Here is a 22,377-nt window from a genome sequence, read left to right on the forward strand (position 1 = left end):
GTAGGATACATAATATACATGGGATACATTGGATATATATTCAAGATGCATACTATACAGAGGGTAGGATACATAATATACATGGGATACATTGTATATACAAGATATATACTATACAGAGGGTAGGATACATAATATACATGGGATACATAGGATATACAAGATACATACTATACAGAGGGTAGGATACAAATAGCAAGAATACATAACCTATATCGGACACTTTGTACAAACAGTATGCAGGTACGTGTAATTTAAGAGTAACAACATTTTTTAGCAATCATAACTGCAACAATATCTTTTTTATACATACATACATCCGTGCAATGATATTTTTAATTTTGGAATTGAATAAAATATTTTGTTTATCAAAATGATTTCAAAATATGTTGTCAGTTTCTAACACTTCTAACTGTTGAACGTGTGGTAACCCTAGAGGTCAGTCCAAAGTCTACGTCAAGTCAGAGTTCGACATTCAAATATACAGTACGGGCTCGGAAGGTTCTGACTGAATTAGGTGAATCAGGATGGATACAGCTATAAGCTACTTCTACCTGACCTGTATGATGTACCTAGGTATCACATTTTCCTGGTGAGAAAATCTAATCTGTAAAAGATATCGAACTCAAGCTATTTGAAAAAGAGTTTGAAAGTTTCACCGGGGGCAGGCGGCAGAGCAGAAACCTCGACCTAAACCGGTTTTCATTGAAAAGGAAAATCCCCCAAAAATGTATTTGATAAATCCTCGCTGTTGTATTCTGATATGTGAGAGGGTAGTGTGCGGGTATATGTAAGGCTGGCAGATAACAATGGGTAGTCAGGTTATACGTCTGCCAGATACCCCCCATACCATTCTCAGTACCGAGTTTTTTTGTATAAATAAATATATGTTTATATAAAAATAAGAAAGCTGAGAAAACTGTCAAAAAATACAAGTGAGCAACAAAGTAGATATTTTGATCAAGCATTAGCAAAGATTATAATATTAGATAGAGCATGCCAGTGAAATTTAACGATTTTTTTACTAAGGGATTTCTCCTGGATTGTATTGTTTATATGTTTTGGCTAACAGGGACGTACCAATTTCAGAACATAAATTATAAATATTATCATTATTAAGTATGTTTGTTCTAGGTTATGTTTGTTTAATGTTTTCACTTATATATATTCATCATTAATGTTAGAAATGTAAATATTAGATTAAAAGTTTAGGTTTTAAAAGTAATTGGAAAAACTATTATTGATTTTAACCTTTTCAGAACTGTCAAAAATCCGCTCTAAATATTTTTTTAAGTACAAAAATAATTGAATGAACTAAATAGCTTTTTTAAAAGACTGAAAACGTAACTTCGAGGGGACATTCTCACCCCGGACTATCTAGGCTAAGCTGAATTCGGGTTTCCGATTTGAATTCAATCACGTGCTTAGTCTATAATTCAACAATCTTTAAACTTACACCGTTGTTTTGTTATACTATTCGTTTAACTATCATCCTTTTTTAGAAAGGAAGAATTTAAGGAATTTGAGGTTTCAATTGGGTATCGTTGTGAATTAGGCATGTCCCAAGTGGAAGGTCACTTGAAATTGCGCATATAGTTCCTTTTAGTATGAAAGGTTGATATTTAAAGGGAGTGTTCGCGAAAAATGAAAGGGGGTATAGGCTTAATGCGATAAAAAAGCGCTTTTGATTGCTATTAATCTTACTGTTGCGTCTATAAGGATAAAATTGTTAAAGACGTCTCATACCGAAGAGCGTAGCGCCCATACAAATTGAGGAAGTTGGAACATACGACTTAGACCGTAAAAAAATCAAATTAATATCAAACAAATATACAGACATAAACATAAAGAGTTTTATCTACAAAATATGATCTCGTATTTTTGCATTGTTCTTGCACAGAATATGATCTTGTATTTTTGCATTGTTCTTGCACAGAATATGATCTTGTATTTTTGCATTGTTCTTGCACAGAATAAAACCCTGAAAACGGTTTCTAACCTGTACCTGGGTAAACATAAGGAAATATTATTCTTCGTAATTATCAGGTTTGTTTACTCACTGTTATGTTATTAGGTGTACTGCAGGCCACTAATAAGGTTTGTTTTGTTAACAAATCTCTATAGCAGGCGTTATCCGCAAAATATAATAATGTAAATAAATAAGAACAGACACTGAATAAACAAACTATAAAAATAAGATTTTATTTTTAGAAACTTATTTACAGTTTCAGAACATTAAACAACTTTTTTACTCACGTTGTTTGGGGATTTGATTACTCTAAAGGAATTGAGTCTTTGCCACAAACCAAAATTTTCTTATTTCTATTTTTTCAACCTGGTGTTTTAATGAACCTCTGATATTTTAAACATAGATTATCTGATCTAACAGAACTCATTGGGTTGCAAAGATATAGGATTAGAAAATTAGAGTTAGCGGCAATGACTCAATTCCTTTGTCCTATATGCCATGCCTTATTCCAGAAAACCTAGCCATGTCAATAGGCTGAGATATAGAGTTGACCATCACCAACCTTGAGATCGATTCATGTGTTTAAATTCATATAAAAGATGGATAGGTGAAACGTATAGCCTACTTTTACAAATTACAGGCTTGCCATTGTCCTTTAGCTTTATCTTGCCAGCTCACAATTACTTTTTTGGTTGCATAAACATTTTAAACATGCTACGAGTCTGTTTCTAGTTAAAGTTTAAAAGGAGGAAAATACTGCTCGATTTTTGTGTGAGAGCTTGCTCATCTTGCAGTTTGCAGTGATAAAGGAGTTTTAATTGAAAATACTTAAAGGGACTGTAATGGAAAAATGAAAGGGGGTATAGGCCGAAGCCTGGGAATCTCAGGCGTTGAACGATACATGTAAGAGTTCTAACTGATGTACCTGTCTCGAGAAATTGATATAAAACTGTGTCAAAATTACACCAAAACGGGTATATGACATTGTTAACAAATACTCAACCAATCTGAACACAACAGTATTCCAGAGGAGCCTGAGAAACTCTACTTTGCTCTTATTATTATTTGAATTAAATAATTTTTCATTTTTAATAGATGTAATTGATAATATTATTTATCCGTCCGGAACTCCATCCAATGGCAGTGCAGTATTATAGTCAAATGTCTCCGTCTGTATCGTATCACGTGACCAGTATACTGGACTGCCCTTGGAGGGAGTTCTGGTCACGTGATATGGTCGTAAATCTTACATTTATACGTTTTGGTATAATTTTGCACAGTTTTATGTCAATTTCTCGAGACAAGAACATCAGGTTTTTAAGGTATCGTTCAATTGCTGAGATTTTCAGATTTCAGCCTACATCCCCTTTCATTTTTCCTTTACAGTCCCTTTAAGATTTAAATCTTACGTATATTTTACTTTGGTTTTATGTAAAAATTTTTAATTTAATGGCACGCACAGACAGTTTTAGCTTTTAAATACTGCTTTACATGCCTTTGCGAGATTTTGTTTGGTCCAATAAAACTAAATTAGTAAAAAGAGATTTTTCAGAAGAAGGGAAAATTATGATTCAATTTCCCACCAGACTTTGGGCCTGATTTTACTGTTCAAGTTTTTGGAATTTTAACGAAAGTGACACATAATGAATGGGTAATTAATATATAATTATTCACTTTCAAATCTATCGAGTGGTGGGATTATTCTATTGAAATATATACAATGTATGAACATCTATATTGTTTTTTTGCATCTATATAGTTATTTATATCGTATATTCACTCCTTATTTCAATATTAATCATCTATAAATAATCATCTCCACATGCATGGTATGTATCAAATGATGTCCCAAAAATATTCTGAAGAATGGGAAATGTTTAGGGTGCTGGGTAAAGTTCTGCGGAAGATACTTTTAAAAACAAATAATTTCTTTTTTTTTTAAATCTAGATATTTATTTGAGTATCATTGTTTATATGGTTTACAAGATTGTTGAAAATATGAATTTATCACAAGATTTTTTTTTTAACGAGTTATTATGTACATACAATTATAAATAAATAAATCAATAACGTCGGAAACGATTTTAAAAGATACTTTTTTTTTCTGATAGAGAGAAAAGTGGCATTCTCAATTAATTTTTGATTCTTCCAATAAAATCCTTTTTTAATTTGTTTGCTTTTTTTGAATTTTAAAGAAAAGCAATGCATTAATCTTTATGAAAAATAGTTGGAGACGGAAAAATTTCAATGGACACAAAATCAATGAGTTAAAGTGGTTTAAAGGGACATTACTAGATCTGCTGACAGCTACTTAAAACTCTAATTACTAGATCTGCTGAAAGCTACTTACAACTCTAATGAATGAAACTCCAATTTTTAAAAGACCTGTTCAGTTAAATTTGTGAAGCTTAACTTAAAAAGTTTAAAAGTTTTCAACTCTGCTTGTTAAAATCTAAAAATTCTGTAACATATAAGTAATGAAAAATTGTAAACAGTTTTTGAACGTCTCTTGGTTTTTGTGACATCCCTTATTTATGTAATGAAAATGAATAATGTATAAATGTGTGTATGAATGTATGTATGTATATATGTACAAAATACAATACATACAACGGATCTAAATCTTTACTCTAATAATTTATCATAAACTGATAATAGCATTATTACAATAAATTGCTTCTTAATATCAATATTCTAGAAACGAGCCATCTATCTATCTATCTATCTATCTATCTATCTATCTATCTATCTATCTATCTATCTATCTATCTATCTATCCTTACATACAACCACTACACATCTATCCATTCAAATAATCATATAAACGTCAGAGAAGAAACAAAAAATAGAGTAATAAATTATAATTAAAAAACATATGCAAACCTGCTTAATAAATATATATACTTACAACAATAAGAACAACAAAAATATTTATATGAATATTTTTTTTGTCGGAAAAAAGTAAATAATTTATTTGAATTTGAGAATATCAAATAAGTTTTAAGTTGGTTGGTAAAATCTCGGATTTTTTAATGAATGATCAAGATAAATTAAACCCGGCCATGCGGCAGTTTTGGTGCTATTAAACTGCTGATTCTAAGGAGTAATTATTAACAAGAGTTTAATTCCGTAAACCTAACCAATTATGTACTTACAGAACTTCTTATTATCAAGTGATTTTAAAATAGAATGTTTTATAAAATACACCATTGATAATAATAATATGAATCAATTTGTCAATGATAGATAGAGTTGGGGATAGATATAAAAGCGCCTTTTCTCTCTTTAATAAATCGCCACTGTGAAAATCGCGTTCCCATTCCAGTTCTTAGCTCTTATTGAATGCAAACTGTTCAACGCTATTAGAATAATATGAAATACATCTTACTTTTCAAATTGCTGAATTTTTTTAGGAAACCCATGGGTACCCAATACCCATGGAGAAACATAGGCTTAACACAAATTAATTCAAATTAATTTTTATTTTCATTGTTTTCGAAATTCCACGGGCAACGCCGGGGAAAAAATTAATCAACTTTTGATTATTCATCTAACATTAGATTGTGCCAAGACATGTCAAAAATCAACAAAAAGGTCATACAAAAAATCAAAACGAATTGAGTCTTTGCCACAAACTCTGATTTTATAATTCCTATATTTTTGCAGCCCTATGTCGTAGACCCTAGATATTTCGAGCTATGCCTTCTGTAAGATCAAATAACCTAAGTTTGAAATATGAAACGCTTACATTATTAGACTGGAAAGATATAAAAATTAGAAAATTTAAGTTTGTGGCAAAAACTCAATTCCTTTGTTATAGTGGAAAAATACAGGAATTTTTCAACTTTGGACTTCTTAAAGGCATTTGATAAACCAATTTTAAAACTAACAAATTTAGTAAACCTTGCTGATGTACTATTGAACCTTAATATCGTTCAAAAAATTAATTGCACAACCAGTTGTTTTTAAACAAAAGACGACATTTTGAAACTAATTTGAACTTGTTCTGAGTGTACCAGGGTCATGTGTCTGCTCTCTAGCCGAATCTACAATGTATTTGATATTATGATATTTTTGGCACCCGTGCTGGTTAATGAACCGTCCCTGTCGTGTAATGATGTTTGATTATTAACTCTAGTCAGACCAATACATAGATTTATAATGTACATATTCTCTTCTTATATAATATACAAGCTTGGGAACCAAGCCTTTTCTCAGGTTGAATTTCAACAATTTGAACCGCTTAGACCAAACTTTAATTAATTGAACTGCGTCTAGAAGCGTCACCATTTAAACCTTTATCTTTGTAAAACGAGGAAAACGTCATCGTTGTTTAATGCTTGAAAAGAGATTTATTCTGTCCATTTCCTTCCTTTTTGGGAATCAGGCGTGAAACTCATCAAATGGGGAGGGTCGATTAAAACTACGTCTACTGTCTCTTCAGGGTTCACTTGATGTAAAGATTCCTTTTTCTTTAAGTTAATTAGAATTTCATTTCTTTGAAAGGTTTATAAGACTTTATCCTGAAATGTTTAAGAGTTTAGGAGAATATATGAGAATAGGAGAGAATAGGAGTTCAGCCTGATTTATCCAATTGATTCTGTCAACTCCAGTTTTCAACAAACATAGAATTTCAAAACATCATTCATATAAAACATTAACAAACAAACACAGAACAAGAACTCGAAAGAATATCATTAACTAATTAAAATTTAGTACGTGCATAATTTGGGGGAAAAGTTGTAACTAAAATAGATTTCACAAGCATATTATAAAAGGGCAGACAATAAGTGATTTTTTTCTATATGGGGGGGGGGGGAAAATGGAAATGCAGGGTAGGGGGCCGTGGGGATATCAGAATGTAAGTTAAATATTAAATATTAGTTTAAGTTTCATGTACGATCGTCTATCCAAAATCTCTTAAATATGAGAGAAAAAGAAACTACTTATTTTTAATTTTTATAACAAATAATATTTTGTCTTTATCATAAACAAAGTTTAAACGGTGCGTGTTCACACCGTGCAAATGACGTCAAAGGTTTCCAAAATTAGCTAGAAAACTAAGTTTATCTCTGTTATCCTTGATCAGACCAATGTTTTTGGGGTAGTTTTGACAACTGCACATGCCACGTAAAAAATGATCAAAGGGTCACTTGAAATTACGCCTACAGTCCCTTTAATGTTTCAAAAAGAATTTCCTTCAATATATTTCCATAAAAATGACATTTAGGAAATATTTTCAACCTTCTTAAGATATAAAGATATCATATTCAATACACATTACATTCATAGTAGGGCAGAAACCAAACTTTTGAAATACAACTTACTGAAACCCAAACTCATGGAGCATAAAATCCTGAACCCCAAACTCCTGGAGTATAAAATCCTGAAAACCAAACTTTTTAAGTACACTTCCTGGAAACCAAACTCCTGATGCACACCTTCCTAAAAACCAAACTCTTGAGGTTCAACTTCCTAAACCCAAATTTTTGGAAGAGAAACTCCTGAGGCAGAATTAAAAGAATTTAAACCGCGTCGCTGAACCGCCAAAAACCGGTTTCAATTGAGCGAAGGCTCAAATCTCGAAGCACTGAATACAATTTCAAGTGGAACCATCCATGTTTGAGCCGCGTCTCAAATTCTTTAAATTCGGACTCTGATGTAAAATTTCCTAAAAACCAAACACACACTTAATTGAGGTAAAACATCCTTAAAACGACTTCATTAAGTAGTGACAGGTCCTTCCATTCTTCTTTTACTGGTCAAACATAAATGAGATATCCACATGTCACTAGCTGAAATTTTATTATTTTCAATTCTGGCTTCTCTGAACGTTTTTACGATGAATAATTGTTCACCCAGAGCGCAAATTCAATCTTTAAATCCTCCTTTATTGTCCATTCTGAAGGGTTGATTTTGAGAATCGTTTTTTTTAATAATTCAATAACGACGATGAAAAAATGTTACAATAACGATTATCAAAATCAGCCCTGCAGAATGGACAATAAAGGAGGATTTTAAAGATTGAATTTGCGCTCTTGTGAACAATTTTACACCGTAAAAATGTCTCATAGGTCTTTCAGCTCAACTTCCATATCAAGCCTTATAAATAATAAGTACAACTCTTAAAAATAAATTTTTAAGTTAACTGAACATTTATTACTAACTTTTCAAAATTATTCACTTAAAATGATTGTAAATTACTAACCATACTATTTTACTTACTATCCATAAACTTGTAATGACTATCTACACACTATTACACTGTTAATTACAATCCAATATTGGCCAGGGACTTGTCAAGACTTAATTAATAGGATTTCTAATCAATGCTAACTATAGTCACAAGGAACAACTTGACAGAAAAAGAATTATTTTATTTCACTTTCAAAATGTTTAATGTGAGCAAACTCCATGGTGGTAGTTATGATCACAGTTGACTATTGGTATTGTTGCAGGCAGTCCTCTGGATTTCAACAAGAATTTAAATACAAATTGGAAAAATTGGAAAAATGAATTTTTGATTAATTATTCAATTTTTTGTGAGTTTTTAAAGTTAAACAAATATAATTTAAACTGTAAACTTTTACTCACAACATTGATTGAAAGCTTTAAAAAAGTTAAAAAAGTTCTTTCCAAGAGGCAATTTCCCAATCAGTAATTTCCCAATCAGCAATTTCCCAATCATTAATTTCCCAATCAGTAATTTCCCAATCAGTAATTTCCCAATCAGTAATTTCCCTGGTGACATTACACAGATGTAAATCTCCCAAAGTGTAAAGTTCTTGACTCAAGTTTCGATCCCTATATCTTTACGCAATTTATTGATGTAAACCTTCGATATTTGAAACTTAGAATCTTTGATCCAACAGAATTCATAGTTTAGAATATCTAAAGTCTACGACATTGGATATCAAAGATAGAAAATCAGAGTGTGTTGCAAAAACTCGATTTCTTTCCCTAACTTTGGAAATCGAAGACGATAATCAAGTCGTCTCTGAATTTCCATGTTTATTGGGACACCCTGTAGCATATTTGTCCAGGGATAACTTTACAGTTTGGAAATTTAACAGTTAAAAAACTTCCAATAGCATAATGGAGTTTGCTTTTTTAATACTGAAACACTTTTATAATACTTAAAAAAAGAGTTCAAAAATAAAATAAATAATAAAGTTCAATTCCCATACAGCCAATCTCACATATAAGAGTACATAGCAAGAGCGCATGAAATGTCGTCTTGAAATTAATTTTAAAATTAATGACAGTTGTAATTCTTCATCATCGGTCTGGACAAAGAGAAAGCCGCCGAGGTGTTCACAGCTTCAAAGGGTTGAATAGGATTTGAGAAAATATATTCAAATATCATAAAATGATAAATTTTTTGATAATTCTTAAGAAACTGCTTTTTTATTCTAATTCAAGGTAAATTAATAGTCCTGAAATATAAAGGACATCAATTGATATATTAAACTCGTTTTTCCGCGGCATTTAATCTTAAATACGTTGTGAATACGAAATTGTAAAAAAAACTTTAGTGCTATGTATTCATATATCTTGAATTTACTGTATCATCGATACAAAAACAATAGTTTCCGGATAAAAGGTATCAATTCTGTATTTATTATTATTTTTAGATAATTGTTGCCTAGATGCTGCCTCGAGCCACCAGGACCCGATAAGCATTGGGATGCCAAGGATACGCACCTAATAATTAAATAAATCAATTTAAATCAATTAATTAAATTTAAACGTAAAAGATTCATTATAATACCCGGTAAAACAACCTAGAAATAGTATCTGAGACTTTGTGATGTTTAAATCAATCATTGGGTAAATTTCAACCATTTTCTTGGGCATTTATTCTATGGAAATCCACAAGCTCTTTTAACAGTGGCCCGGCAATTTATGCTATCCCTTACATGCGGCAGACATACTTTTAAGTTAGGCTGGTCAGAGCCCTATACGGCCTTATGTGCATGAAAAGAACATTTATTTAAGCTTGTTGTTAAATAAGTAAATTCTACCTCGTGAGAACATTTATCCGGTAAGAACTTTATTACAGACCCAACCTTAGGACCGGAGCTATGCAACCTTGCCCTCTCCTGAACAGAGAGAGGACGGAGGAAACTGTATCCGGGGTTCAAGGAATGATCATGATCTGATGAAAGACGTATTCGTTCTCCGACCTTAACAAACAAAAGCTGTCATTAATAAAAAGTTACTTGTTTTTGTAAAAATCAGTAGAAGTTAGAAAATGAAATTGCACATTTTTTACCTGAAAGTTTAGAAGTATATTCTCGGTTTGAGATCTTCTCCCGGCGTGATTGTAAGGAACAATCGCTTTATCTAGGTGTTTACAAGGTAGTATTCTAGGCACCTCAGATATTATATCTATATTCATGCTCAGCAATACATTTCGCAGTATCTTCACAGGATCGGAGTATAAGATTAAAGTCGACCGTCCTAGACAGGACTCTATTGGTTGGGAGTTGAGGAGAACAACTCCCAACCTTCCCCCATCCTCATATTGTCTACCAACTCCAGCACCATCTAGTGGGGTCTGCGTGAGTTTATCAGACAATGGTCCCTCAGGTATATCTCCAATTACTATTAGTAGATCCGCCGTACCCCCCTCAATACTCACCCTGTTAAGCTCTTCCGTAAAACTTTTGTGGACATCCTGAAAACACAATTTAAACAAAAAAGACATGAGATTATGTAATTGGGTAAATTTAAAACATGATTCCATCATCAATTAAAAATCTTAAGCTGTAGAAGAGCTTTGAAAAGACTTTAAAAGATATTTAAAGTAACCCCTCATCTTGAGTGGCATGTCCTATTATCAAAGGTACCCTTAAAACCTTTTTTAGAGCAAAAACTTGTAAAAATTTGTATTGTGAATTTGTATTATGCAGAAGAAACAAAGAAGGATTTGAAAAAAATCAACACTTTTAAGATACGAAAACGACGATATATTGTTTCTTAGATAAAAGTGTAAAGTGTACAGTTGTGAATCAGGCATGCAACTCTTCAGTCTTCAGTTAAGCTTACGTTAACAGTTAAGCTTACGTTTACAGTCTTTTTAAGTTCAATTTTTAGTTAACAAAATGATGAAAGGCTTCATTAATTAATTAAGACATCTCTTGTTCTATCTGTATAATCTGTGCCTGAAACCAGGAATTGTAAACCTCTAGACACAAGTGTGTTGGGAAGCCCGCCTGTGCAGGTAGCCCGTCATGTCCGTGTTGAACCCAGGCTTGAACCAGGTTATGGTTGTATAATGTAGTCAGGAGAAAGTGTAGAGAACTGGGTTTATTCTCCGGGTCTGATATACCACACTTAGCTCCGTACAGGGCTCCAGGTAGGCGGACTGGGTCATCCTGACCAACCAAAGTTGATATACAAATCATAGAAAAGAAGTTGATTACCGACCGCAAAATATAGTTTTCTCTTCTTCTGATGATTCTAACCTGAACCATTTGATCGATCAGAATTTAAAGTATGAAATAGCAAAGGTCTACGACATCAGGTTGCAAATATATAAGGATTTGAGAAGTAGAGAATGAGACTATTACTATTTTTTGCTATGTCAAAAAAAAACTTGGAAATTTTGTGACGATTTTTTTAACGTCTTTAATCCACATGGTATTTTTTCATAAACACAAAAATAATAGTTTTTCCGTTAAAGGAATTACCATGAACACACATATCCAAAAACAATTTTTGCGTCATCTCCAAATTCTCATGACTATTGAGACACCTGTATCAGTAGCCACTGATATTCCTCATTATGTAGGATTACAAAAATGATGTAGATCTCAGTGATAAACCAACTTTATGAAGTTATTAACTTTTCCTGAGAGCTAGTATAGATTACAGTTCGTCTACTAGACTTTACCAAGTGAATAAACAAATTGGTTTTAGTTTCTTCTAAATTGAATTCTTCAGAAGATTTTCTAAAATATAATTAAAAATAGAAACATCAAAATATATAAAAACTTTAGTATTTACTTATTCATGACTTAACAATGCTGATAGTAGTAAGAAATTAATTTTGTCTTGTCTTTTTTTTTATTAATACAAATTGTTGCTAATAAACACATGTTTAGGTAACATCCATATATTTATGTAATTTGTCTAGCAAGCCCCAAGGTCTGAATAAAGCCTTTGGAATTATTAAATGAAAAACTTGTATTAGATGTTTATAAACATGCATTGTTCATATTCAACACAAAATTATCGTGTCTGCCGCTAAATTAAAGATTTGAAGGAATAGAAATTTTTCCCTTTTATGGAAAAAAATACTAGATTTACCTCAAATTGAATAACATAGTTCCATGAATATTTTTCTCTTTTTGCTCCAGATCTTCTTGTTCCAGTTCTTCTTCATCTTGTTCTTCTTGTTTTTGATCTTTTTGTTGTTGATCTTCCTGAAGAAGAAACCTGAAATAACTCCTGTGTTCCGACGCAGAACATTTTCTTTCAAAATCTTCTAATGTTTCCAAATTATTCATCACTGATAAAAGATACTTCATAAACCTTTGCTTCTCACAGTTTACCCGCACTGTGCATAACGGGTCAATCTCTGTTGGTCCAGGAGAAACCAGAACAAAGCCAAGGGAACCTCCATCCTCAAATCTTAAACCTAACTTAGTTTTCTCGCTTAAAAGTTTCAGCGACGCTTGGAACTGATTCAAATGGTCTGAAATGAACAAAACTAGATCAGCTTTCTCAATGAAGGTTTCAATCTTGTCAAGGTCAGGTTTAAAAAACTCATTACAGTTCCAGTCTGGATACATCTCAAATGTTTGGTTTTCTATTACCCCAGCTTTCTGTGGGATTCCATCATGTCCAACTTGAATCAAAATATGAAAAAGTTTCCAAGAATTCATGGTTCTCAGCAGTTGTAGTTTCAGCTGTCCTGATTTATTGAGTTGATTAAAAATGCAATCTTCATTGATTCTATTGTTTTTTAGGACACTTGGAACTGAATCAAGGAAAATAACAGTTTCTTTGCTGATCTTTAGTAAAGATATAATTGTATTAGCTTTAACTGCTAACACTTTGGAGCAATCTCGATCTGGATTTGATGCGGATAAAATTTGAAACTCAGTGTCGGTTTCTGCAAATAGTCTTCCGTCCTTGATTTTCTTGTCAGTTGGATCTATCCAGGGATATCTGTGAAGCTGGTTTGAAACTGAATCTCTATGAGAATCTACACTACAGCTAGCCAGGGAGCTTTTTTTACTCATAGATTCCTGAATACTATTGGAGTTTTTCCTGGAGGAAAAATTTGAACTGATTTTAGTCTCGTTACTTGATTTTCTTGAGATATCAGCCCCTTCTAGTTGGATGATAACCTTAGGCAAAATTTCGTTTGGGGAATCATTCATCTTTAAAGAAAGAAGTTCATCCAAGATTGTTTCTGTGGTTGAAATCAGAACGGTTCCTAATGCGCCACCAATATCCTGATAAGGTTGGCATGATCTCTGGAAAATATGATCTGCTATCCTTGAAGAAATATCTCTCCCACATCCAAAGATAATTGCAAGATCTGCATGTGAAAACTTATCAATGATTTCCTCCATTAACTTTGAAATATCTTCTGCATTCTTAGAATCTTCAATTTCATAGATTTGGCCTGAAAATCCAGATTGTTTAATCATTTCATCTGTACCCATATTTATCCATGATTTAACGTATTCACCATTTGATAGTTTAGCAAGATAAGGATAACAAGAACGGATATCATTCTTGTGTGTGTCATCATTGCAAGTTTCAGTGTAAACAATTGTGTCTTTACTTTTTTTGATCATTTCTGAAAATGTTTTAACTTTCAGGTCTGTAACTTGTCGTACATCAAATGTAAGAGCTTTGGCGCGATTAGGAGCTAAAAGACATTTATCAAAAAAGACTTTTCCATGGAATTTTCTTGGATCTTCATTTTCAAAACTAAGATGCAGATTTTGTACTAAATCCTTCCGTGAAGCTTTGTCTTTCTCAAATTTAAGTCTAGAACTAAGAATATCAGGATCAAGATCATCCAAGAGCTCTAAATTTTCCAGAACTTTCTTAAAGATATCATCAGGATCTGAGTTTATCCTCAACGTTGCTTTTGCATCAAACCTAGTTTGCATTGAGCCAACAACTATAAATCCTAAAGAACCTCCTTCTGTGTAGGATAACCCACTTGTTGATCTATCTGCTGCTTCAGCGAGTATTCCAGCAGTTGTACCTGACATATTAGAGTTCAGAATAATCACAAGATCAGATTCTTCTCCCTCCTGTCTCACGAGGTCAGTCAACTGTTTATAAGAGTCTTTAGGAACAGTATGCCAGGACTCAAACACTTCGACAAATAGGTCTTTAGGAAACTCTGCTCGAATAGGTAAGCTGAAAAAAAAATTTAATCAAATGATTAATATTTATTATTATTTGCTTCAAATACTTGAAACATAGTTGTGTTAATTAAAATGAGTTATCTCATTCTTTTCAGTACGCCCTGGAGATCAAGCAAAACCAGGAGATTAACCGAATCCTTACGGTCATTTCAACCCAGGAGATCAACCGAACCCTGGATCATCAGCTTAACCTTGATGATCAACCAAAACCTAAAGCTTAGGATCAACCAAAACTAGGATCAATAGCCTAACGCTAAAGATCACCCAAGCCCGATCAACCAAACCCTACAGTCAAACTCTTCTTAAATGAACTGTAAAAAAACAACCAAAACCTGGATTGTCAGCCTAACGCCAAAGATCACCCAAGCCCTAAATATCCGACGAACCCTGAAGATCAACCAATACAAACCTGGAGTTCAGCCAAACCCTAGATACAAACTGAACCCTGAAGATCAATTGCACCCTAAACATCAATCAACCAAACCAAGATGATCAACTGAACCCTGGTTATCAACCGAACCCTAGAGATCAATTAAACTCTAAAGATCAATTAAACCCTAGAGATCAACCAAACCCTAAAGATCAACCGAACCCTGGTGATTAACTTAACCCTCTTGAAAAACTGTATCCTGAAGATCAACCATAACCTGGATATAACATTAACCGGGAGATTTTTCTGTAGATTAATCAAACTCTGGAGATCAACCAACCCCTGAACATTAACCAAAACCTTGAGATCAACCAAAACTTGGAGATATTCCAAAACTTGGAGATATACCAAATCTTGGAGATCAACCAAAACCTGGAGATCAACCAAAACCAGGATATCAACCAAAACCTGGAGATCAACCAAAACCAGGATATCAACCAAAACCTGGAGATCAACCGAAACCTGAATATCAATTAAAACCTGGATATCAACAAAAACATGGAGATCAACCAAACTTGAATTTCAACCAAAACATGTAGATCAACCGAACCCTGGAGTTTAACCAAAGCTCTGTCAACCGACCGTGAAGATCAACCCAACCTTTAAGTTCACCCAAACCCTAGAGGTCAACCAAACCCAAACCCCAGAGATCAACCAAACCCAAACCCTGTCATCCTAACCCTTGTGATCAATTGATCACAACCGAATCATCCGGAAAGCTATTGACATTTTGCTTTTTCTTGTTTATCCTTTTGGATGAAATAAATATAAAAAGTATAGACTAAAGACCATTATATGATATTTGTATACCTGTCATGTCCATTCTGAATCCAAAAGTGTACCAAACCATGCTTGGATAGAGCAACGATGCAATGGTATGAAAATGGGGGCAAATTCTGACAATTTAATCTGAAATAGAAACAAAATAAGAAAATTCAATTGAAATATTTATTTTAAGATGCCTGACCTTGAATTACAATTACACTGTTTGTTGTCTGGAACTTCTGTAAAGATTACTGTTCTTTTACTCATCCGGAGTAGATTTACCAGTCTCTCAACCTAGACAGGGAGAAGATTTACCAGTCTCTAAACCTAGACAGGGAGGAGATTTACCAGTCTCTCAACCTAGACAAGGAGAAGATTTACCAGTCTCTCAACCTAGACAGGGAGAAGATTTACCAGCCTTTCAACCTAGGCAGGGAGAAAATTTAACAGTCTCTCAACCTAGACAGGGGGAAGATTTACCAGTTTTAACCTAGACAGAGGGAAGATTTACCAGTCTCACAAACTAGACAAAGAGAAGATTTACCAGTCTCTCAACCTAGACAGGGAGAAGATTTATTTACCAGTCTTTCAACCTAGAGGTGTATCTATAAAAACGCTACCCTATAAAAACGCTACACTATAAAAACGCTACCCCTTAAAAGCGCTACACTATAAAAACGCTACCAAGGCTAAATTCGCTACTAGTTTTAGATTCATAGTCTCTCAACCTAGAAAGAGAGAAGATTTACCAGTCTCTCAACCTAGACAGCGAGGAGATTTACCAGTCTCTCAACCTAGACAGGGAGAGATTTACCAGCCTCTCAACCTAGACAGGGAGAAAATTTACCAGTCTCTCAACCTAGACAGGGAGGATATTTACCAGTCTCTCAACCTAGACAGGGAGAGATTTACCAGCCTCTCAACCTAGACAGGGAGAAAATTTACCAGTCTCTCAACCTAGACAGGGAGAAAATTTAACAGTCTCTCAACCTAGACAGAGGGAAGATATACGAGTCTTTCAACCTAGGCAGAGAAAAAATTTACCAGTCTCTCAACCTAGACAGAGAGAAAATTCATAAGTCTCTCAACCTAGACAGAGAGAAGAATTATAAGTCTCTCAACCTAGACAGAGAGAAGATTCACCAGTCTCTCAGCCTAGAAAGAGAGGCCACCAACGGAGCTGAGCCCCCCCCCTGGACCATTCATCAATTTCTGAATACAACCGTGACCTTTTTACCTTATAGTTTTCCACAGAGACAGTGTCTTTCAGCTCACCCTGCTTTACAACAGATTTTACAGGCTCTGTAATATTAAAGTTTTTAATCTAAGTCGGGAATTTTCATTGCTAGGCATTCAGTGACTGAACTTTAGATACATGACAAATTACTTAATCTTACAACAGGGAATCCTTAAATCTTAAATCTACCAATGTAAGCAGGAATCCTGACTTAGCTGGAGAACCTTAGATTAATAATATTATGCGGAGATTCAGCACACAAATTTCGACTCTGTTTCTTTAACTTTAAAGGGAAAGTGATTGTAAAGCGAGTATGTTAAATTTGCTTAGAAATGTCTAAAACCGTCGATAAAAAGATGTAATATAATTGATATGTCCGGGGATTGTAGATTTTTGAATGTGGATACAATTTTTTTAAACCTTGAATAGGATTACCAAAAAAAATGAAATATGGGTCAATAACGACAATATTGTGGGTAGGGATGGTAACATGGTTGATGTTAATTTTATCCAATTACCTGTGGAATCTCTTCTGTTGGAATTTGAGCTAACTGAACTTTTCTTTTTCTTATCTTTTCCAAGCTTTAAGAAAGATTTTCCTGAACCATTAAAACTTTTTATCATCATTTTATTATAAAAAAATTAAACAATTACCCTGAAAAGCTTCCATAAACCCCTGCTGAGAGCTGGCATCGATATCACCCAAATACTGATCAATATTAACATGCTTGCTAAAAATCTCTCCAGACACTTTCTTATCAGCCTCTAGATCGTCTTCGTTGATTTCTGAATCCTTCCCCTGCTCTCTTGAACTGAAATAAAGAAAATTGCGGCTTTAAACATTTCTCTTTTTTTTAATGCCCTACTCGGTTTTTTTTGAGCTTGGCGCCTCTTATTCTAAGCATCATTTATGCACTTTTTTCAGATTTATTGATGAATTTTCAAAAAATGACATTATTTCTTTGCAATTATTTTTTTAATTTTAAACGGCCGCAAATTTTCTCAGGAGTCATGTAAGATACTCCACAAAAGTTTGGACCTATCGGTTCAAAGGTTTTGACGTTAATTTAAAATTATTAATAACGCGTGATCGCTAATTCTTTAAGTGCCACATTTAAAAAAAAATACTTTTAATGTGATGATGTTCACATTCTCCACTTTGCACATTTGTTAGTCTTGTTATCATGTACTTTTGTTCGAACTTAAGGATTTTAAAACTTTTAATACAATCATCTAATTGTAGAAATGCAAAAACAAATAATCTAAGCTTTAGCTCAAGTTTTAACTGTTTCTAACCAGGTGTAAAAATACTTGTAGAAACATGACGAGAGTAAATGAACTAATCTGTTAGAAGATTTCTTCTCGCAGTTTTGAAAATAAATAGACTATAATGCCTCGTCATGACAACTTAGTTAGATTTCAACAAACTTTTTGAACTGAGGAGAAAATCTCAATTATAATTGTCCAAACGCTTAAAGATCCGCCTAATTCGAAAAGTCACTGAAATGTTGGAATTTTGTTTTAAATTTGTGGATTATCAAAAAAATGAACTTCACATTTTTCCTATAAAATCTGTTATGTCAAATATATGTCCGCAATATTGTTAATTTATTTCTTCAGAAATTCTTATGATATCAACTTTTACAATGAGTTTATTAAGAAAGTTAAATTTTTTTCGAGTTTAAAAAGCGAAAGGCAATGTCTAATGTCTAGTGTAGATTTCTAATCAACGCAGAACGTAAGAAAACTTGGATATTATTTTTCTATGAAAATCTGAGAATTGATACCTCCCACATTACATGAATACAAGAACAAGCCCTTTAAGTTTAAGTATTTATATATTTGCAGAAAAAAATCTTAAATTCTAAAATGTTTCTCCTGAATAAAGTATAAATCCAACAAGGTTAACCAAAAAGAATTACACTTGACGCACGAAAATTCTTCAAATATGAAAATACAATTGCTGTAGTGCACGGTGTTGCCCAGGTTAACATATTTACTCATAGTTACTCCTGACGTTTACCCGCGCTTGGAATTGAATCATTTAGCTAAAGTGCACGGCGTTGCCCGAAATAAAGAAACCTTTGTCACCTCCAAAAAATGTCAGTCAATTTGGTCCAGCTGTTAGGTTAGGTCATATATAATATATATATGAGCGAAGAGCTTTCTTATATAGTTGAAGTTGGAATTTTTACTTTAAATATTGATCAAGTTTTTAGAAAGTATTTTAGTCTTAAATGAACTGGGAGAGACAAGAATACCTGAAAAAGCGGAATATATACCACACAGTCTCAGTTGCATTCCTACAGCCTAAGAGAGCAGAGCTTTTCTCAGAAAGCTCTCTGCACTATCTTCAGTGGACGCTGAGAAAGACCAAGAAGGGAGGGAAGGCCAAGCGGCCATGAACCTTGTGCTCAATAAGCTAGCCTCCTTTCTTAACTACAAGTCAAGAAATAGTAATAACAAAGAGCCAATATGTCTAAAATTAATCCGGTTTTTTACCCACTCCACATAGGAATCGGAGCCCTTTCTGGAAGGGCCCTGCTCCACAGCTGACAAAAATAGGACAACTCTAAATTCTGCATGCAGTGGTGCATAGAAAATTTGATACTACCTAAGTAATTTTGGTGGACTGGGAAACAGTATAACATGTGGACAAATGGAGTGTTTTTTAACAAAACATTCCTGATACGCCACTTCTACAAACCCTCATCCTCATCTCTACTCTCCTCTACCTACCATATAATAATCCTCTCACAAACAGTGAAATGAGACTTGAGGACATTTCTCTGTTAGATCCTACAACAAAATTATCTCTGAGTGGGTCGCTTGCTTATTCTTCGTTGGAATGACAACTCTCCTTTTATATGAAAGTTAACATGTGTTGTTTAAAGCAGGGAAGCTATTGCTCCCTCGCAGCAAATAAAAAAATAACTTAAAGTTCTAGGAGTGGTGATCTAGAAAATGCAAATAGACAGAATGTACAGTGCTGAGGCTGCTATTACAATTAAGCAAAACCAACAAAAATCAGAGGGGGGACATCTAATTAATGAAAGGGTGATCGTCCACTGTCTTATAATGGCGCAAAGACAGCGACTTGTAAACATTCATTCAAAAGCAGCGCCATAAATGGACGGGTAAAGGGAAACAAGAAAAAAAAACTTGCAGACGTGCAGACGGAGAAAAAAGATGAACATTTAAAATTATCAATTTTGCCTCGCACCATTTGATTTTATGAAAATTATAAAAAAAATTATAAAACGGTTGTAAAAAAATTTGGCACAGTCGTTTCTGAATTCTCATTCTTTGTGGGTAATTCTGTTTAATGTACAGGGTTACCCACTAGGAATAAAACTTTAGAGCCGACTGTGCAGAATTTGTTATTATTGGTTCCTTTCAACAGCACACTTGATTTATCGCTTGCATATTTATTGAGCACATCATTAGAAGAATAATTTTTAAACCAAGACCCAGTGTATATAGTATTTAAATGAATATGATCTGGAAACCATGTATGCACCTGTTTAGTAGAGGATTCTGTAGTTCTGCGTCCAGGGCTAATCTCCCATGATAGATCCTTCAATATTGTAGATTTAAGCATATACAGGGGGCTTATAGGTATTGAAAAATTGTTGAACTCCCCCACCTCCCCCCCCAAAAAAAAATGTCTGTATACACCCTGCATTATGCATACATGATATATACAGGGTACATTCTAGATATTTACAGACTGCTTATTAGCTTTCACGGGCTGGGCTAAGTAGACATATAGTCGTACCGTCAAGACATGTTTTATTCCATTAAAAGGTTCTTGACTGCCATCTTTCCACGACTAATACCCATTCAGGGGTTAAGTTTTACAATTTTTAAAAGAAGTGCTCTAACTTTTAACGTAGAACACAAAATTTAACAATTTATTCTAATTTAGAAGGTTTTTATTTCGGATCCAAAGGATCCTTAAATATCTCTGAAAATGTCTTTTAATTGGTTGTGTACTCCAATTGTTCACAATGGAACGCGTTGTAGAAAATATCCCATATTCTAGCTTTTAATAGATCTCTGTACTCTCTTATCTCTAATACAGGGTAATCCAGATAATATGAAATCCGTTTCATGAATTCCTTGAAGGAGTGGCGGTTGAGGAAAATACAGTAAAAATTTATTTTGATTAAGAATTAGTCAACAAAGAATAAGAGTCGAATTACAAGAGACAAAAAATGGGTTTTATTTATTAGAAATAAGGGTTGGATTCAATCTGTATCAGGATTGGATACTAAACTAGTATTCCACTGCGGACACTTAGATAGTATCTCAAGATTGGATACTAACCTGGTATCCCAGGATTGGATACTAACCTAGTATCCCAGGGTTGGATACTAAACTAGTATTCCATTGATGAACATGATGAACACTAAGCTAGTATCTCAGGGTTGGATACTAACCTGGTATCCCAGGATTGGATACTAGCCTAGTATCCCAGGGTTGGATACTAACCTGGTATCCAAGGATTGGATACTAGCCTAGTATCCCAGGGTTGTATACTAACCTGGTATCCCAGGATTGGATACTAGCCTAGAATCCCAGGGTTGGATCCTAAACTAGTATTCCAAGATGGACACTAACCTAGTATTCCAGGGTTGGATACTAACCTAGTATCCCAGGGTTGGATACTAAACTAGTATTCCACTGATGGACACTAAGCTAGTATCTCAGGGTTGGATACTAACCTGGTATCCCAGGATTGGATACTAGCCTAGTATCCCAGGGTTGGATACTAAACTAGTATTCCAAGATGGACACTAACCTAGTATCCCAGGGTTGGATACTAAACTAGTATTCCACTGATGAACACTAAGCTAGTATCTCAGGGTTGGATTCAATCTGTATCAGGATTGGATACTAAACTAGTATTCCAAGATGGACACTAACTTAGTATCCCAGGGTTGGATACTAACCTAGTATCCCTGGGTTGGATACTAGACCAGTATTCCACTGATGGACACTAAGCTAGTATCTCAGGGTTGGATACTAACCTAGAATCCCAGGGTTGGATACTTACCTAAAATTCCAGGGCTGAATACTAAACCTAGTATCCAAGGGTTGGATACTAACCTACTATCCCAAGGTTGGATACTAATCTAGTATCCCAGGGTTGGATACAAACCTTTTTTGCCAGGGTTGGATACTTACCTAGTATCCCAGGGTTGGATACTAACCTAGTATCCCAGGGTTGGATACTCGGAGAAGATTTAAGAATATCCTGAACCAGATCTCGAAGAAATCTACTTGTCTCTCGATGGCGAACACTTGCACACCGTTTCATTTCAATTATCTGAAAGGTTTCCATCGTACTTTACTTAATGCCGGGACAGTTTCTACATGTTTACTTCTTTTATTTATTAACAAAATCTACCCGCTGAGGTTGGGAGATTTTTAACCCAAAGGAATTGAGTCTTTGCCCCAAACTCTGATTTTCTATTCCCTATATCTGTTTAACCTAGCACTTTAAACTATGAATTCTGACGAATCAAATTGTCAAAGTTTAAAATATGAAAAGTTTATATCATCAGAGTGC

The 22,377-nt window shown here is 33.9% G+C and overlaps 2 protein-coding genes across 2 annotated transcripts; both read right to left on the reverse strand.

The window, feature by feature from the left end:
• Positions 1 to 8,365: 8,365 nt before the first annotated feature.
• Positions 8,366 to 11,448, reverse strand: LOC111705575 (uncharacterized). The gene is made up of 6 exons (XM_023478169.1): positions 11,440 to 11,448; positions 11,137 to 11,349; positions 10,245 to 10,649; positions 9,994 to 10,155; positions 9,615 to 9,673; positions 8,366 to 8,435 (listed from the first exon to the last, which is right to left on the reverse strand). The coding sequence occupies exons 1-6, from the start codon at positions 11,446 to 11,448 to the stop codon at positions 8,366 to 8,368; spliced, it is 918 nt and encodes a 305-aa protein (XP_023333937.1).
• A 356-nt stretch (positions 11,449 to 11,804) lies between these two features.
• LOC111705585 (uncharacterized) lies at positions 11,805 to 22,149 on the reverse strand. The gene is made up of 9 exons (XM_023478180.1): positions 22,019 to 22,149; positions 20,323 to 20,379; positions 17,457 to 17,614; positions 17,321 to 17,401; positions 16,803 to 16,867; positions 15,768 to 15,859; positions 15,611 to 15,709; positions 12,284 to 14,362; positions 11,805 to 11,925 (listed from the first exon to the last, which is right to left on the reverse strand). The coding sequence occupies exons 1-9, from the start codon at positions 22,147 to 22,149 to the stop codon at positions 11,805 to 11,807; spliced, it is 2,883 nt and encodes a 960-aa protein (XP_023333948.1).
• Between the last annotated feature and the right edge of the window lie 228 nt (positions 22,150 to 22,377).

The sequence above is a fragment of the Eurytemora carolleeae genome, unplaced genomic scaffold (genome assembly GCF_000591075.1).
Source record: "Eurytemora carolleeae unplaced genomic scaffold, Eaff_2.0 scaffold157, whole genome shotgun sequence".
NCBI lineage: Eukaryota > Metazoa > Arthropoda > Copepoda > Calanoida > Temoridae > Eurytemora > Eurytemora carolleeae.

What these genes read in the sequence shown, in the direction of transcription:
- LOC111705575 (XM_023478169.1), bottom strand. An exon ending in ATATACTTCTAAACTTTCAG is followed by an intron (nt 10,156 to 10,244) that starts GTAAAAAATGTG and finishes TTGTTTGTTAAG; the next exon opens with GTCGGAGAACGAATACGTCT. An exon ending in CGGATAAATGTTCTCACGAG is followed by an intron (nt 9,674 to 9,993) that starts GTAGAATTTACT and finishes TTTAATTATTAG; the next exon opens with GTGCGTATCCTTGGCATCCC.
- LOC111705585 (XM_023478180.1), bottom strand. Translation starts at nt 22,149, where the DNA reads ATGGAAACCTTTCAGATAATTGAAATGAAACGGTGTGCAAGTGTTCGC. An exon ending in GTTTATGGAAGCTTTTCAGG is followed by an intron (nt 17,402 to 17,456) that starts GTAATTGTTTAA and finishes TTAATGGTTCAG; the next exon opens with GAAAATCTTTCTTAAAGCTT. An exon ending in TCTCTGTGGAAAACTATAAG is followed by an intron (nt 15,860 to 16,802) that starts GTAAAAAGGTCA and finishes CTCCCTGTCTAG; the next exon opens with GTTGAGAGACTGGTAAATCT.